The sequence below is a fragment of the Dipodomys spectabilis genome, unplaced genomic scaffold, assembly GCF_019054845.1.
Source record: "Dipodomys spectabilis isolate Male_0828 unplaced genomic scaffold, ASM1905484v1 ptg000234l, whole genome shotgun sequence".
Lineage (NCBI taxonomy): Eukaryota > Metazoa > Chordata > Mammalia > Rodentia > Heteromyidae > Dipodomys > Dipodomys spectabilis.
In genome coordinates this window covers 17,571,799-17,587,500 of record NW_024870911.1, presented here as the reverse complement: position 1 = coordinate 17,587,500, position 15,702 = coordinate 17,571,799, and the positions used below count along the sequence as shown (strand labels likewise).

At 46.4% G+C, this 15,702-nt stretch overlaps 1 protein-coding gene across 3 annotated transcripts in view; it reads right to left on the bottom strand.

The window, feature by feature from the left end:
* The window catches only part of Timeless (timeless circadian regulator), a 30,688-nt gene that overhangs the window by 13,616 nt on the left and 1,370 nt on the right, over positions 1-15,702 (bottom strand). Inside the window, exons 1-10 of one of the 3 annotated variants that reach the window (XM_042699112.1) lie at positions 5,932-5,991; positions 3,688-3,849; positions 3,412-3,565; positions 2,921-3,035; positions 2,763-2,825; positions 2,178-2,279; positions 1,648-1,803; positions 1,287-1,420; positions 1,002-1,089; positions 226-402 (exon numbers count right to left, since the gene is read on the bottom strand). In XM_042699112.1, the coding sequence (XP_042555046.1) occupies positions 226-402; positions 1,002-1,089; positions 1,287-1,420; positions 1,648-1,803; positions 2,178-2,279; positions 2,763-2,825; positions 2,921-3,035; positions 3,412-3,565; positions 3,688-3,784 (1,086 nt within the window). In that variant the 5' untranslated portion in view covers positions 3,785-3,849; positions 5,932-5,991. Of the gene's footprint in view, positions 1-225; positions 403-1,001; positions 1,090-1,286; positions 1,421-1,647; positions 1,804-2,177; positions 2,280-2,762; positions 2,826-2,920; positions 3,036-3,411; positions 3,566-3,687; positions 3,883-5,931; positions 5,992-15,702 lie in introns of those variants that run through there. The other 2 variants (XM_042699111.1, XM_042699110.1) reach the window with 2 other exon arrangements.

Genomic DNA, 15,702 nt, shown 5'->3' with positions numbered 1-15,702 from the left:
ACTTCTGGTTTTCTGGTGGTTAGAGATAAGAGTCTCACAGACTTTCCTGCCTGGGCTGGCTTTGAACCGCAATCCTCAGATCTCAGCCTCCTGAGTAGCTAGGATTACGGGCGTGAGCCACCAGTACCCAGCTTAGGTTGCCATTCTTACCCATACTGGCCGCATCACGTCTCTGGCCACTTGACTATTCCCTCCCAGACTGCCTCTCTATCCCTGCTGACTCACCTTTACTGCGCCCATGAGCCGGTTGTAACAGTTCTCCAGGAACTCAGAGCAGAAGTCTCTGAGGAACAGCCTCACGTTGAGGGCTGAGCGGCGCTGGATGGACAGCTCCTTGGCAGCCTGACGACGTTTAGGTAGCCTTCGGGGCTGCTTCCCCAAATCGGAACTGTAGTTTCGGAGCTGGTGGTATAGGTTGAGGAGTGAGAATTACTTCTAGCCACCACCCTCCTCTGTAGCTCTTTTCTCATTCCTGGTGCTGCAATTTCCTCAGAACCTTCTTCTTTTTTCCTTTTTTGTTCTCTTTCTTTCTTTCTTTCTCTTTCTTTTTCTTTTTTCTTTTGCCAGTCTTGGGGCTTGACTCAGGGCCTAGGCACCATCCCTGAGCTTCTTTTGCTCAAGGCTAGCTTTCTACCACTTGAGCCACAGCTCCGCTTCTGGCTTTTTCTGTTTATGTGGTACTGAGGAATCAAACCGAGAACTTCATGTAAGCATTCTACCACTAAGCCACAGTCCCAGCTTCAGAACCTTCTTAAAGGTTCCCTGCCTCTGATAGGAGATAATGTGGCAAATACCACATTAGAAGGTTCTACTTCATTTTCAGTCACTGATTTCCTAAACTTATAAAGAAGCTAGTTGGGGACATGGCTGAAGTGGTAGAGCACCAGGCAAACAAATTTCAGGCCCTGAGTTCAAGCCCCAGTACTGAAAAAAAAAAAAAAAAAAGAGATACCCATCTCCTATAACTCCAGTGTGCCCACCTCAGATGTGAAAATACTCACATTGTGAAGGCCTTTGTGAAATATGAGGTCCCTCTCCCCAATGGACTTCAACCCCTGGACAATATAGGAGCCCCCAAATCGAGAGTGCCTGTAGGGAGGAAAACAAAGGCCAAAGTGATCCCTTAATTCTCTGGAAACTTGACCCTACTCTTCAATCAGCATTTCAGGGCCAGTGAGAGCTTCCAAGTGTTATCCACTCTACAATCTTTGAATTGGCTCCGGCACTCAGGGTCCTTGATATTAAGCAGAACTTAATATCAACGAGGCAGAGCAGCTGTGATTCACCTGTTGCCTCGCTGGAACGCGCGCGTCTTCTTTTCTGCCATCTCTCGCTGACGCAACACCTCCAGTTCTGTCACATCCATGTTCCGCTCCTGGGCTAAGCGTCCCTGCCCTACTCCTGCCAGCTGCTCAGGGTTCTAGATTTGGAGCAAAGAGGAGATAGTCAGAACTATCATTCTTCATCCCGAGCACATTCCTATTGGGGATGGAATGGAATTGTGACAGGAACCTAGACTGAAGACATGCCTTCTCTACTCCATACCCTGTGTTCTGTACATGATTCAGCCATCATTACTACAAAAGCAGTTCTGGTCAGATAGCATAATACAGATGGAGGGTACTGTGCACTAGCCGAGGGTCTCACCTGGTCACGAAACATAAGGGAGACAATCTCTAGCACATGCAGGCTCCACTGCTGCTCAGCAGATGAGCTGGCCAAGAAGAGGAGCAGGTCATCCAAGCCACTGAGGTGAATCGCCCAGAGAAGCTGGTCGTGGACACTGGCATCATCATCAATCCTCTGTGCAGTGAGTGGCAAGGGGAGGAAGGGAGCGTGCTCAGTTCCATGGCCCAGCCCAAGAGTTTTCTACCTCACTCCTGGGTCCAAGGTTCCTCCCCAAGGCAGGAAGGCTTAAAAAGGGAAGCATGGGGCTGGGAAGGTGGCTCAGTGCTAGAGTGCTAGCCTTGCATGCATGAAGCCCTGGGTTCGATTCCTCAGCACCACATGAGCAGAAAAAGCCGGAAGTGACGCTGTGGCTTAAGTGGTAGAGCGCTAGCCTTGAGCTGAAGAGCTGAGGGACAGCGCCCAGGCCCAGAGTTCAGACCCTACAACCAAAAAAAAAGGCAAGTACAACCAAACCAAGTGTAGGAACTCAGATGCTCCAAGACCCTCACCTTTTCCTGCTCAAGGTCTGCTGGAACATGGAGAATATTTCTGACCAGCAGCAGGATCCTCTCAATCAGTATGTTGTCTTCTTCCTGCCGTTCCTCCCAGCCCTAGTCAGAAGGAAAGAATGAGAAGGAGAGACTCCCTGTGGAAAGCAGGTGACATCTATCTAGGCTGCAGAAGAGAATCAGAATTAAAAACAAGAGTTCAAACTGGGCACTGATAGCTCATGCCTATAAGTCTAGCTACTCAGGAGGCTGAGATATGAGGATCAGGGGTCAAAGCCAGCCCAGGCAGGAAGGGTAGGAAAGTCCATGAGACTCTTATCTCCAATTAACCACCAGAAAACTGGAAGTGGCACTGTGGCTCAAGTGGTAGAGCACTAGCCTTGAGCTGAAGAGCTGAGGGATAGCTCCCAGGCCCAGAGTTTAAGACCCATGATAGACCGAAAAAGAAAAAGAAAAAAGTCCTGAAGAGGCTAGGAGACTATACAGTAGACTATCATATTCCCAAGATATCCCAGTATAGGGATATCTCTAGACCCGGCATCTCCTCTGTACAGGGAAAGTGCAGAGTGCTGAAGGCTCACTCACCAGCTGTAGCAACTCATACAACGTTTCACTAAGGACTCCAAAAGCCTTCTCACTGGCAAAGGCCTGCCGAACAGGGAACAGATCTTATATATGGTACCCATCTCTTCTTTCCCCACTGCTCCAAACTCTGACATGGGGCCACCGAAAGAAGGCCTCACCTCTTTGTAAGCCTGCAGATAGCCTAGCACCTGCAGAAAGTGGTGCCGCACACTGGGCTCCTTAGGCACACTGCCGAAACAGAGTAAGGCTGGTTGTGTCAAGTTCACCATCAGTCTGGGGAGACGATGAAGAAGAAAGAAGTAATTAGGCAGGCAAAAACACACCAAACACAATGCTTAAACACAAATGCAGCCAGGTGCTAGTAGCTCACTCCTGTAATCCCAGTTACTCAGGAGGCTGAGATCCAAGGATCAGGATTCAAAGCCAGCCTGGGCAGGAACATCCGTGAGACTCTTATCTCCAATAAAACACTCAGAAAATTGAAAGTGGCCCTGTGGCTCAAGTAGCAGAGCCCTAGCCTTGAGCTGAAGAGCTGAGGGGCAGTGCCTAAGCCGAGTTCAAGCCCCATGACCAAAAAACAAAACAAACAAAAAACACCCACAAATGCAGTTACATGCATGGTGAAAATCAAAAGGCTGGGAAATGAAACCTGATAACGGCATCAAAGAGAGGCTTGTCCTGGCGGTGCTGGGTGAGGATGGGTAGAAGGTCACTCTGCAGGATCTGGGCTGCTCCCAGCTGCTGTCGTGCATCTCGGGTCTCATCCTCATGCCTCAAGTAACGGATCAAATCTTTCACACTCTCTGAAGACAGACAGAATGAAGCTTGTACCTAGAACCCCAGGAGAAACTCCACCCAAGCGCCTCCCGGAGACAGATCTCCTCAAGTCAATAGTTTTTACCTGATTCCTCAAAAAGATACTCACCTAAGCAATCTGGTTCCTTGTGGTAAGTGTCTCCCTCCAAGTACCCTAGGGCACTACAAGTGGCTAGAAGTTCACAGTTCATCATGTTTAAGTCCATATATCAGAGGACCAGCCAACAGAGAAGGAATATACAGACGAGGGAGAAGGAAAATCTGATGAGGCCTATAGAGACAAAGGAAGAATGTAGGGTCTTTTCTGTAAAAAAAAGGAGAGAGGAACAAACATACTAATGCTGAGTATTCTGAGCAAGATCTTCAAATGCTCCCAGTTCCAAGGACAGTCTTTGGGGTATTTTTGTCAGTCGTGAGGCTTGAACTCAGGGCCTAGGTGCTGTCCCTGAGCTCTTTTTGCTAAAAGCAAGCACTCTACAACTTTGAGCCACAGTACCACTTCAGGCTTTTTTGGTAATTGGAGATAAAAGTCTCATGGAGCCAGGCACTAATGGCTCACGCCTGTAATCCTACCAACTTAGGAGGTTGAGATCTGAGGATCATGGGCTCGAAGCCAGCCTGGGCAGGAAAGTCTTTGAGACTCTTACCTCCAATTAAATTACAGAAAAAGTGGCTCTGGGGCTCAAGTGATAAGAGTACTAGCCTTCAGCTTTCCCTTCAGGGAAAGCACCCAGGCCCAGAACTCAAGCCTCAGGACTGGCCAAAAAAAAAAGACAGAAAGACATAAAGGAAGGAAGGAAGGAAGGAAGGAAGGAAGGAAGGAAGGAAGGAAGAAAGAAAGAAAGAAAGAAAGAAAGAAAGAAAGAAAGAAAGAAAGAAAGAAAGAAAGAAAGAAAGAAAGAAAGAGAGAAAAAGAAAAGTCTCATGGTCTTCCCTGCCTGGGCTGGCTTTGAATCCTGATCCTCAGGTCTCAGCCTCTTAAACAGCTAGGAGTCACTGGTGCCTGGCTGGTGTTTGTTGTTGTTGTTTGCTGTTTTTTGTTATTACCTGATGGAATAAAGGGGCTCATGCATGCTAGCCAAATGCACTACCACTGAGCTACATTCTTAGGCCCTTAGGGCTAAGCTGAAAATTTAGCTTTAAGCTAAGCTTCTACCAAATAAAACCAATTCTACCCTATAAATGGGGCAGGCTCCTGCTCCATAGGAAGAATGGTTACTTAGACAAGGGCATGAACTCTGAGACTTTCACCTCAGAAAGCTCTGCAGCCTTGGGAGGAAAAGGGTAAGCTTATCTTCTCCCTCAAAATGTTCAGATCCAGTGCCCCTCCCCCCGCCCCCCAACTTTTGCAACTCATCTATACACAGAACAGCCCTGAGTGCTACAGGAATTAAGAAATCCCAGTCACACAGTGATTCTATTTAGTGATACATCCTGGAGCCCTGAGGCTTCTGAAACACTGAACTGTGAAAAGTTTCTTCATACTCATCCCCCAAATTCCTCTTTTTTAATTTAATTAAACTTATTTATTTTGTTTGTTTTTGTCAGTCATGGGGCCTGAACTCTGGGCCTGGGCACTGTCCCTCAGCTTTTCAGCTCAAGGCTAGCGCTCTACCACTTGAGCCACAGCGCCACTTCTGGCTTTTTCTGTTTATGTGGTGCTGAGGAATTGAACCCAGGGCCTCATGCATGCAAGGCAAGCACTGTACCACTAAGCCACTTTCCCAGCCCCCTCTTTTTTTATTTTTTTTGAGACATGATCTTGTTAAGCAAAGGTTAGCTTCAAACTCATGAACCTCCTGAATGTTCCTAAATCCTCCACTTTCTGAATGGATCAGACGCAAGAGGCCACACCTGGTCAAAATTACCCTAAATCATGGCAAGCTCAGTTGTAGTCAGTACATAAGACTGAAGACCAATGGGAGTGAGTAGGAATCTGTTACTCTGTCATTCTCCTCTCCCCAGAAGAATCATCTCCCTTCTCTGAAGCATATCCCTGTTTATTCAAATCCTTAAACCTGGGGCTGGGAAGGTGGCTCAGTGGTAGAGCGCTTGCCTTGCATGCTCGAGGCCCTGAGTTCATTTCCTCAGTACCACTTAAGCAAAAAGAAAAAAGCCGGAAGTGGCACAGTGGCTCAAGTAGTAGAGCACTAGCCTTGAACTGAAGAGCTGAGGGACAGCGCCCAGGCCCAGAATTCAGGCCCCATGACCGGACCCCCCAAAAAACAAAACAAAACAAATCAAATCCTTAAGCCTTCGACAATCACATAGGTACAGACTGAGCATCTATCCCAGACTTCTCAGACCAGGATCCTGACTACATGGCCACACATGAACACATGACATTCTCTACCTGGTCTGGTGTCAGGTCAGGAATACAGGAACATTCATCAATCTTGTCCCATACACACCTTCAGCTACGCCGCTCAGCCATTAACAGCATCCTTTACAAAAGAAACCTTGGCTGGCTTGAATACCTACTTCTAAATTCTGACTCCACCTCTACTCCTCCACAGGAAATGGCTAGGAAGTCTCCTACGGACTAATGCTTAATGCCTGATGCTATCTCTACATTTATGTAACTGGTCTACTTCTTCAGGAAGCCACTATCCCTCTACCACCACCCAGGGCTAACCTACTTTCTGAAAGCAGGGCCCAGCAACACAAGAAGCCAGAAAAACACTCACTGGGTAAACTGAAGAACTAGGAGACTTTTCTTTGCTGTTTATTCTCAGGGACCTGCACAGCGGTAACTTGGGCTCTGATGAGGCAGCTGCAGTGCATGAAATCCCTGACTCACCTCAAGACACATGGTGGTTTCCAGGGAAATCACTGAGGTATTTGTGCATACCACCCCCACCTGCGCGCACGCGCGCGCACGCGCACACACACACACACACACACACACACACACACAGTATTTGTGCATACCACCCCCACCTGCACACATACACACACACACACACACACACACACACACACACACACACACACACACACACACACACACACACACACACACACACACACACACCCTCTGCATGCATACATGCAAACATGTCTAGACTGAAGGCCTTCCTTGATTGTTCTCTTCACGTGACAGTCTAGGAAGCTGATGTAAAAGATAGGGATGTAGCTGGGAAGTTGGCTCAGTGGTAGAGCGCTTGCCTTGCATGCTCGAGGCCCTGAGTTCAATTCCTCAGCACCACATAAGCAAAAAGAAAAAAGCCGGAAGTGACGCTGTGGTTCAAGTGGTAGAGTGCTAGCCTTGAGCTGAAGAGCTGAGGGACAGTGCCCAGGCCCAGAATTCAGGCCCCACGATCGGACCCCCCCGCCAAAAAAAAAAGATAGGGATGTAAAAGATAGCAGGAAGCCAGGAGCTGGTAGCTCACACCTGTAATCCTAGTTACTCAGGAGGCTGAGATCTGAGGATGGCAGTTCCAAGCAGCCCAAACAAGTAAGTCTGTGAGACTCTTATCTCCAATTAACCACCAAAAAGTCACAAGTGGAGGTGTGGTTCAGGTGGTAGAGCACTAGCCTTGAGCAAAAAAAAGCTCACAAACAGGGGGCTGGGAAGGTGGCTAAGTGGTAGAGTGCTTTCCTTGCATGCATAAGGCTGTGAGTTTGATTCCTCAGCAGAAGTGGCGCTGTGGCTCAAGTGGTAGAGCACTAGCCTTGAGCTGAAGAGCTGAGGGACAGCAAGCACCCAGGCCCAGAATTCAGGCCCCACAACCGACCAAAAAATAAATAATAAATCTCATAAACAGCATCTAGGCTGAGTTCAAACGGCAGGACTGGCACACTGGCACACTGGCCCACACACACACACACATACGGCAAGGCGAGGCAAGGCAGAAAAAAAGGCAAGGCTGTTTCATTGTAAAGATTTTCCCACGAGGGGCTGGGAAGGTAGCTCAGTGGTAGAACGCTTGCCTTGCATGCCTGAGGCCCTGGGTTTGATTCCTCAGCACCACATAAGCAAAAAGAAAAAAAGCCAGAAGTGATGCTGTGGCTCAAGTGGTAGAGCCCCCATGACCAGACCCAAAAAAAAAAGATTTTCCCCTGAGTTCAATCCAAAGCACAGAAAAGAAAAACTCCAAGAAACAAAAAACAAAACAAACAAAAAGAAATAAAAACAAAGAATGTGCCTGGCACCAGTGGCTTACACCTATAATACTAGTTACTTAGGAGGCTGAGATTTAAGGATTACAGTTCAAAGCCAGCTTGGGCAGGAGAGTCCATGAGACCATTATCTCCAAGTAACTACCAGAAAACCCAAAACGGTACTGTGGCTCAAAGTGGTAGAATACTAGTCTTTTTTTTTTTTTTTGTCGGTCGTGGGGCTTGAACTCTGGGCCTAGGCGTTGTCCCTCAGCTCTTCAGCTCTACCACTTGAGCTACAGCGCCACTTCCGGTTTTCTGGTGGTTTATTGGAGATAGGAGTCTCACGGTCTCTCCCGCCCGGGCTGGCTTTGAACCGCGATCCTCAGATCTCAGCCTCCTGAGTAGCTAGGATTACAGGCGTGAGCCACCAGTGCCCAGCTAGAATACTAGTCTTGAGAAAAACAAAACAAAACAAAACTCAGGGACAGCACCCAGGCCCTGAGTTCAAGCCCCAGGACTGGCACAAGAAAGAAAGAGAGAGAGAGAGAGAGAGAGAGAGAGAGAGAAAGAAAGAAAGAAAGAAAGAGGAAGGAAGGAAGGAAGGAAGGAAGGAAGGAAGGAAGGAAGGAAGGAAGGAAGGAAGGAAGGAAGGAAGGAAGGAAGGAGCTAAAAAATGAAAGTTAGCACATTTTCCTTCTAATGAGGAGGTATCACACTTTGGTACTAAAAAGGTGTGAAATGCTAAAGTCTTCTAACAGCCAAGACAAATCCATGTCTCACATGGATTTGCTCAGCCTCCCCTTCACCTTAGCTCCTCCATAACAAATTTTTGTGGGGTTTTTGGTAGTGCTAAGATTTGAACGTTCTAAACCAATTTAAATAAGGATTCCGTTCTTGCAAAAACTGGCCCCCAATCCCTGCTTTTAACACATTACCTTACCTGAAAGGCAAAAATAACAGGGGGGGTTCCTGGCTACCAAAATAAGAGGCATAGTGAATGGAAACAGGGAAGAAACAGTCCTGGCAGATGGGAGAAGGCAAGAGAGTCAAGACTTTGGCTCTAATCCTGGCAGTTTTGAGTGGGACAACTGCAGCATAAAGGAAGAAATAGGTCAGAGACTTATTGTAGCGCTCCCAGGCCAGCAGCCCCATAGTCTCAGGTCCATTCATTAGAGCTGAGATAAAAGAGCTTGCACAGGAGCTCCAGCCCTCCCTGGTAGAAACACACTACTTAAAAAAATCACCCAGGGACCCAATACTTAAGAATTCACACTCCTTTTCTTTAAAATCTGGAGGTAAGAGTTTATTTATTTTTGTCTTTTTCCTTTCTTTTCTCTTTTCATTCAGTTAAATAAGTTACTCAGTCTGTCTGGCCCCATCTTCCTCTTTTTTATTTATAATCTGGTTATTCTCATTGCACCTATATCATACATACCCACCTAACCATTCCACTCTGATCTATGGCTTGATTGCTGTTGGGACCCTCATCCAGAAACACAAACACACGTGTCTCAAACATAAACTCCCCTCAGTTTATTCCCTCCATTGTGGAAGTCTCCTTCCTTCTTGAGTCCCCAAAGCCTCTCAGTCAGCTCATACCAGGAGTGAGCCTTCAGCAGGGTAGGACCAACCAGATGGCACAAATCACTCTACATCTCTAGCTCTTACTTCAGGACCTACTTTCTGCAGGTCCCAGAATAGTTCTTTTTTCCTGGACAAATCATTGTCTTACACATTTCTAAACACACTAAATCCAGAGACTTTCGCACAGGAGACATTCAATTAGTGCAGTGGCTGCAGAATGTAAGTTGGTGTCATAAAACAGTACAATGTTCAGAAGATAGAATCTAGTCTCAGCTTCTGAATCTGAAAAAGGGGAATGACAGGGTGGCAAGGCCTGCTCAGACTTCTCAAAAAAGAGCTTGCTATTTGGTTGCGAATGCAGTTGGTTGACAGCTAGCAGATACAAGATCTACTTCAGTTCTTTTCTTTCCAGACAGCTCTCCCATGCCCCTTCCGCCACCATGGCTAAGCACAGAAGTATAAGGTGTAGCCTTTTCTGTCCAATGAAGCAATCCCTGCTCCAGAATTTCACACTGGATTGGAGCAGACTATCCAATTGCCTTGTGGCCTGAGGCTCTCTCTACTTCCAATTGGGCTCCCTCCCTTCTCCTAACAGTATCAGACAAATTCCTCAATGAGCATCTTTATTTTTCTTCCTTTTTTTGTACTGGTACTGGGGCTTGAACGTAGGGCCTGCACTCAGTCCTTTTCCATTCAAGGCTGGCACTCTGCCATTTTAGTCACAGTTCCACTTCTGGATTTTTGGTTGTTAACTGGAAATAAACTTCTTGTGGATGTTCCTGTGCAAGAAGGCTTCAAATTCGGATCTCAGCCTCCTGAGCAGGATTACTCCCAGCTTCAATAAATGCCTTGCACCTAACTCCATCTCACTGTCTGCTTCCTACAGGATCTGAATTGACACAGAAAGGTATCTTCCTTATCACCTCATATAGTCACTGAGGGAATCTAATGAAATCACTCACATAAAAGTACTTTGTAAACTGGTGGGGTAAAATAAAAGTAAAGCTGGGTGCAGTGGCTCAAATCTGTACTCTAGCAGGTGGAAAGGGAGGTGGGAAGATCTCCAGTTCAAACTCAGCCTGCACCAATTATTAAGTTAGAGACCAGCCCAAGCAAAGTCAGCAAGACCTTACCTCAAAAAAAAAAAAAAATCCAAAATGTCTGTGACATGGCCCAACTGACAGGATGTTTGCCTACTATGTGAAGCCATAATTTCAAGCCTCAGTACTGCAAAAGCCCCCCCCCCCCCACACACACACACACATCACAGAGAAAATCATTTCTGCAAACCCTAAAATAGTCTCTTCCTCCTGGGTGCCAGTGATTCCCAGATATAATCCTAGCTATGCAGGAAGCTGAGATATGAGAATTAAGGTTTGAAGCAGTCTTAGCAGACCTTTATCTCCAAGTAAACAGCAAAAAAGCCAGAAAAAAGGCCTGGCTCAAGTGATAGGGCACCAACTGTGAACCAGAAAGCTGAGTGAGAGTTTGAGGGCCTGAATTCAAGCCCCAATATTGGGGGGGGGGGGGAATATAGCTGGGTGCTGTGTCTGTAATCCTAGCTACTGAGGAGGCTGAGATCTGAGGATCATGGTTCAAAGCCAGCCTGAACAAGAAAGTCTATGAGACTCTTATCTCCAATGAACCACTAGAAAACCAGAAGTGGCACTGTGGGCCAAAGTGGTAGAGTGCTAGCCTTGAGTGAAAAAGCTCAGAGATGGCACCAGGCACTGAATTCAAACCCCACAACCAGGGGGTGGGGGTGGGGGGGGGGGGAAGGGAAGCATCTCCTCGTGTACTCTGTGTTTTCATTGCATTACTATACTTTGAATTCCTAATGATAGAGACTATCATTTCCATTTTATAGATGAAGAAACAGAAGCTCAGGAAGAATAAACACAGCTGGGTGTTTGTGGCTTAGCTCTGTAATCTTAGCTACTCAGGAGGCTAAGATCTGAGGATTGACATTTGAAGTCAGCCTATAGACAAATCTGAGACTCTCATTTCCCATTAACAAGCAAAAATGCCAGATAGGAGGCATAGCTCAAGAAATAAAAACACTAGCCAGGCACCAGTGGAGTGACTCACACCTGTAATCCTAAATACTCAGGAGGCTAAGATCTGAGGATCATGGTTCAAAGCCAGCCTGGGCAGGAAAGTCTGTGAGACTCTTATCTCCAAAATTGGAAATGACACTGTAGCTCAAGTGGTAGATGGGGCACTGAAGAGCTGAAGAGATGAGGAACAGCGCCCAGGCCCAGAGTTCAAGTGCCACGACCTACCAAAAAAAAAAAGGAAATAAAACACTAGCTGTAAGCAAGAAAGCCATGTTCAGATGAGGCTTAGAGTCCAAGCCCTAGTACTGGCACAAAAGAAAACAAAACAACCAACTTGTATGTCTCTGAGACATCTTGCATGCCATATGATCAACACTGAATTACTGAATTCACCATTCCCCGCCATCTCCACTTCTGTTTTAGATCACTCAGACTCTGATACTATTTCCTCAACTGTTCAAATTAGGGAAAACCTGTGTGGAAACTTAGGAGTCACTTCCATCTCCCTTAACTTGCTTAAGCCCCTCTATCTAGCCCTGTCTATCAGCTTTGTTACTGTCTTAGTTCAGCTTCTGAGCACTGCTGACATGATTCAGTTGAGTAGCCTAAACTCTTCCTTGTATCTCTGACTTTTTTTTAAATCTTAGGGTTTTGTTTTTTTTTTGGACAGGGTCTCCCTATGTAGCTCACACTGACTTGGCCTTGCATTCGTGATCTTTCTCTCTCAGACTTGTCAATGCTGGGATTACAGTTGTACTCCGTCACTTTAACCTTATCTTATTAAATCTAACAAGATAATTATCTGATTTGACCACATCCCCACCTGGCTTAAAAACACTTCAGCAGGGTGCAGTGGTTCATACCCATAGACAGTCCTAGCTACTTAAGAGGGAGAGCTCAGGAAGAGGATCAAGGTTCAAGTCTAGCTTGGGCTAGTTTAAGATTTCATCTCAACAAACAAGCTGGGTATGATGGTAGGTACTTGTGGTCCTATCTATACAGAAGTCATAGGAGGAAGGATCTTGGTCCAGAAAAAGTGGGGGGTTGGGAAAGGGGCTGGGAAGGTGGGAAGTGGTTGAGTGCTTGCCTTGCATGTATGGGGCCCTGGGTTCCATTCCTCAACACCACATAAGCAGAAAAAGCCGGAAGTAGCGCTGTGGCTTAAGTGGTAGGGTGCTAGCCTTGAGCTGAAAAGCTGAGGGACAGCGCCCAGGCCCAGAGTTCAGGCCCCCCCCCCAACAAAAAGCAAAAAGGGGTAGAGGCATGGATCAAGTGACAGAGCACATGCCTAGCAACCACAAGGCCCTAAGTTCAAACCTCAATTACAGCATGTGCACATCACACACACACACACACACACACACACACACACACACACACACACCCAGAGTGATGTTTCTGGGGAAAAATGGAGGAATTTAAGGTAGGAGAAACATTTATATTTCACTTTGGTAGTATTAGAAGTATTTACATTAACATGTACTACAAAAAAAAACAAACAACTTTGGTAGTCTCCAACCTCAACATTACATAGCCCTTCATATATGCCTGTGGTTACCTTTCCATCTCCTGGGTAAGCTACTCCTCTGTCCAGAATGTCCTCCTCCCATTTATGGACCCCCCGCTCTCTCTCTCTCTCTCTCCTTTTTTTTTTTTCTTTTTTTAATGTGGGTTGTGGGACTTGAACTCTAGGCCTTGGCGCTGTCCCCCTGCTCTTCAGCTCAAGGCTAACGCTCTACCACTTGAGCCACAGTGCCACTTCCAGCTTTTTCTGCTTATGTGGTGCTTAAGAATCAAACCCAGGGCCTCATGCATGTGAGGCAAGCACTCTACTGCTGAGCCACCTTCCCAGCCCCCTATGGACTTCTTTTAAGAGTGAAAACTGGCTGGGCACTGGTAGCTCATGTCTGTAATCCTAGTTACTCAGGAGGCTGAGATCTGAGGATCACTGTTCAAAGCCAGCCCCAGCAGGAAAGTCCATGAGACTCTTATCTCCAATAAACCACTAGAAAACCGGAAGTGGTGTCGTGGGTCAAGCGGTAGAATGCTCGCCTTGAGCTGAAGAGTGCAGGGACAGCACCCAAGCCGAGAGTTCAAGCCCCACGACCGACAAAAAAACAAAAACAAAAACAAAAAAGCCACACACACACACCAAAAAAATAGGAAGTGGCACTGTGGCTCAAGTGGTAGAGCGCTCACCTTGAGCTGAAGAGCTGAGGGACAGAGACCAGGTCAAGAGTTCAAGCCCCACAAACAACAACAACAACAAAAAAAAAGTGTGAAAATGGCACCAGTAGCTCACACCTGTAATCCTAGCTACTCAGGAGGCTACTATCTTAAGATTGTAGTTCAAAGCCTGAGCAGGAAAATCGGAGACTTGCCATCAACTAGCCACCAAAAAGCCAGAAGTGGAGCTGTGGCTCAAGTGATAGAACACCAGCTTTGAGCAAAAAAAGCACAGGGACAGAGTTCAGACCCTGAGTTCAAGACCCCCCAAACCAGCAAGCATATGCATGTGTACACTCATGTGTACACACATACACATACACACACAGAGTGAAAATGGCAATTCTTCCTGAATTCTTCACACAGAAGCAACTTTCCTCCTTTGTATCTATGTACAGACACCTATCATGGCACTTAATACCTCATGCTAAATATAATAGTTAAAGTTGATTATTTAAAAGGTCTGTCTCCCCTCATTTTCCTCAGATTTCTTGAAGACAGTAATTTTCTTATTCATCTTTTAATTTTCATAGCCTGGTTACTGGATCAAAATTTCCAGAGTGGAACGTGGGCAAACGTATTTTGAAAATGCACCTCACAGCTGAGCATGATGTTCCATGCCTGTAATCCTAGCTGCATGGGAGACTAAAGTAGGAGGATCCCAGGCTCAAGGCTAGTTTAGGCAACTTAGCAAGCAAGACCTCATCTCAAAATAAAAGAGCTGGGATTATAGCTCAGTGGTAGAGTGCTTGACTAGCATGTATGAGGCCCTGGGTTCAATTCTAATAAACACCTCTACAGGGAGGGACAGAGAGGAGAGAAGGAAGAAAATGCTCCTCAGGTGAGTCTAACTCAGTCCCCTGTTATCTACTTCTAGGAAGGGAAGAAGGAAGGGAGGGAGGGTGGGAAATGCACCTCAGACGAGTCTAATTTAATCCTATTAACTACCACTCTAAAATGTAAACTCTTTGAGCTCAAAAATCAGGACTAGGGGCTGGGAAGGTGACTCAGTGGTAGAGCGCTTGCCTTGCATGCATGGGGCCCTGGGTTCGATTCCTCAGCACCACATAAGCAAAAAGAAAAGCCGGAAGTGGTGCTCTGGCTCAAGTGGTAGAGCGCTAGCCTTGAGCTGAAGAGCTGAGGTACAGCGCCCAGGCCCAGAGTTCAGGCCCCATGACTGGACCCCCTTCCCCCCCCAAAAAAAATCATGACTAGCATAGTATAAGTGCTCTATAAATGTGGTACTAACTGATCTATACAAATCTTGAAGTTGAAACAGAAGAGGATGGGGCTGTTGTTGTACTGAGATTTGAACTCAAGGCCTGTGTTTGTTAGACAGTTGCTCTCCCACATGAATCATGCCAAAGTCCTTTTGGCTTTTATGTTTCAGTGTCTTATGTTTGTTTTCTTAGACCACCCTTTATCTTGGAGCCTTCTTACCTTTATCTCTCAGTAACCTAGAATAACTGAAATCACAGGTGAACACCACCATATCAAGCCCCAGGGAGAACTTATTTATAATCTTGTAACCCCTAACTGCAGAAGACTCCTATATACATGTTTTTCCTACCAGACTGTCAGTTCCACGGGGGTTGAACTATTCATCTCTTTATACACTTGGTGCTGACCACAGTACATGGAACCTATCAGGAGCTCTGTAACCTTTATTAAATTGTATAGCGCCACTGATAATAGAGGAAGGTACACTACATCAGAAGCACAAAGGAAGACATGGCCAGCTTGGCCCAGGGAGAGCTGGCTAAACTGGATTTCAGAGCTACAATGGGTTCTGAACTCAAAGACAAGCTCACTGGCAGAGAAATGACAAGAACTTCCAAATAGGGATCAGGAGGAGCACAGGTACTGAGGTTTGAAAGAACACAGTGCTCTTCTCTTCCCTGTGGTTAGTAGTCAAAGATGAGATGAAAAAAAAAAAAAAAATTAGGGCTTTAAAAAATGAGGCCTTTAGCCAGCTGAAGAGCTGGGACAGCATCCAGGCCCAGAGTTCAGGCTCCATGACAGAAAAAAAAAAAAAAGAAAGAAAGAAAGAAAATAAGGCCCAGTGGGTCAGGTCCAGACCATGAAAGGCCACCATGCCCACCTACACAAGCCTGACAGTGAACTGCTGAAGTAAGAGGCTTTTTTTTTTGGTT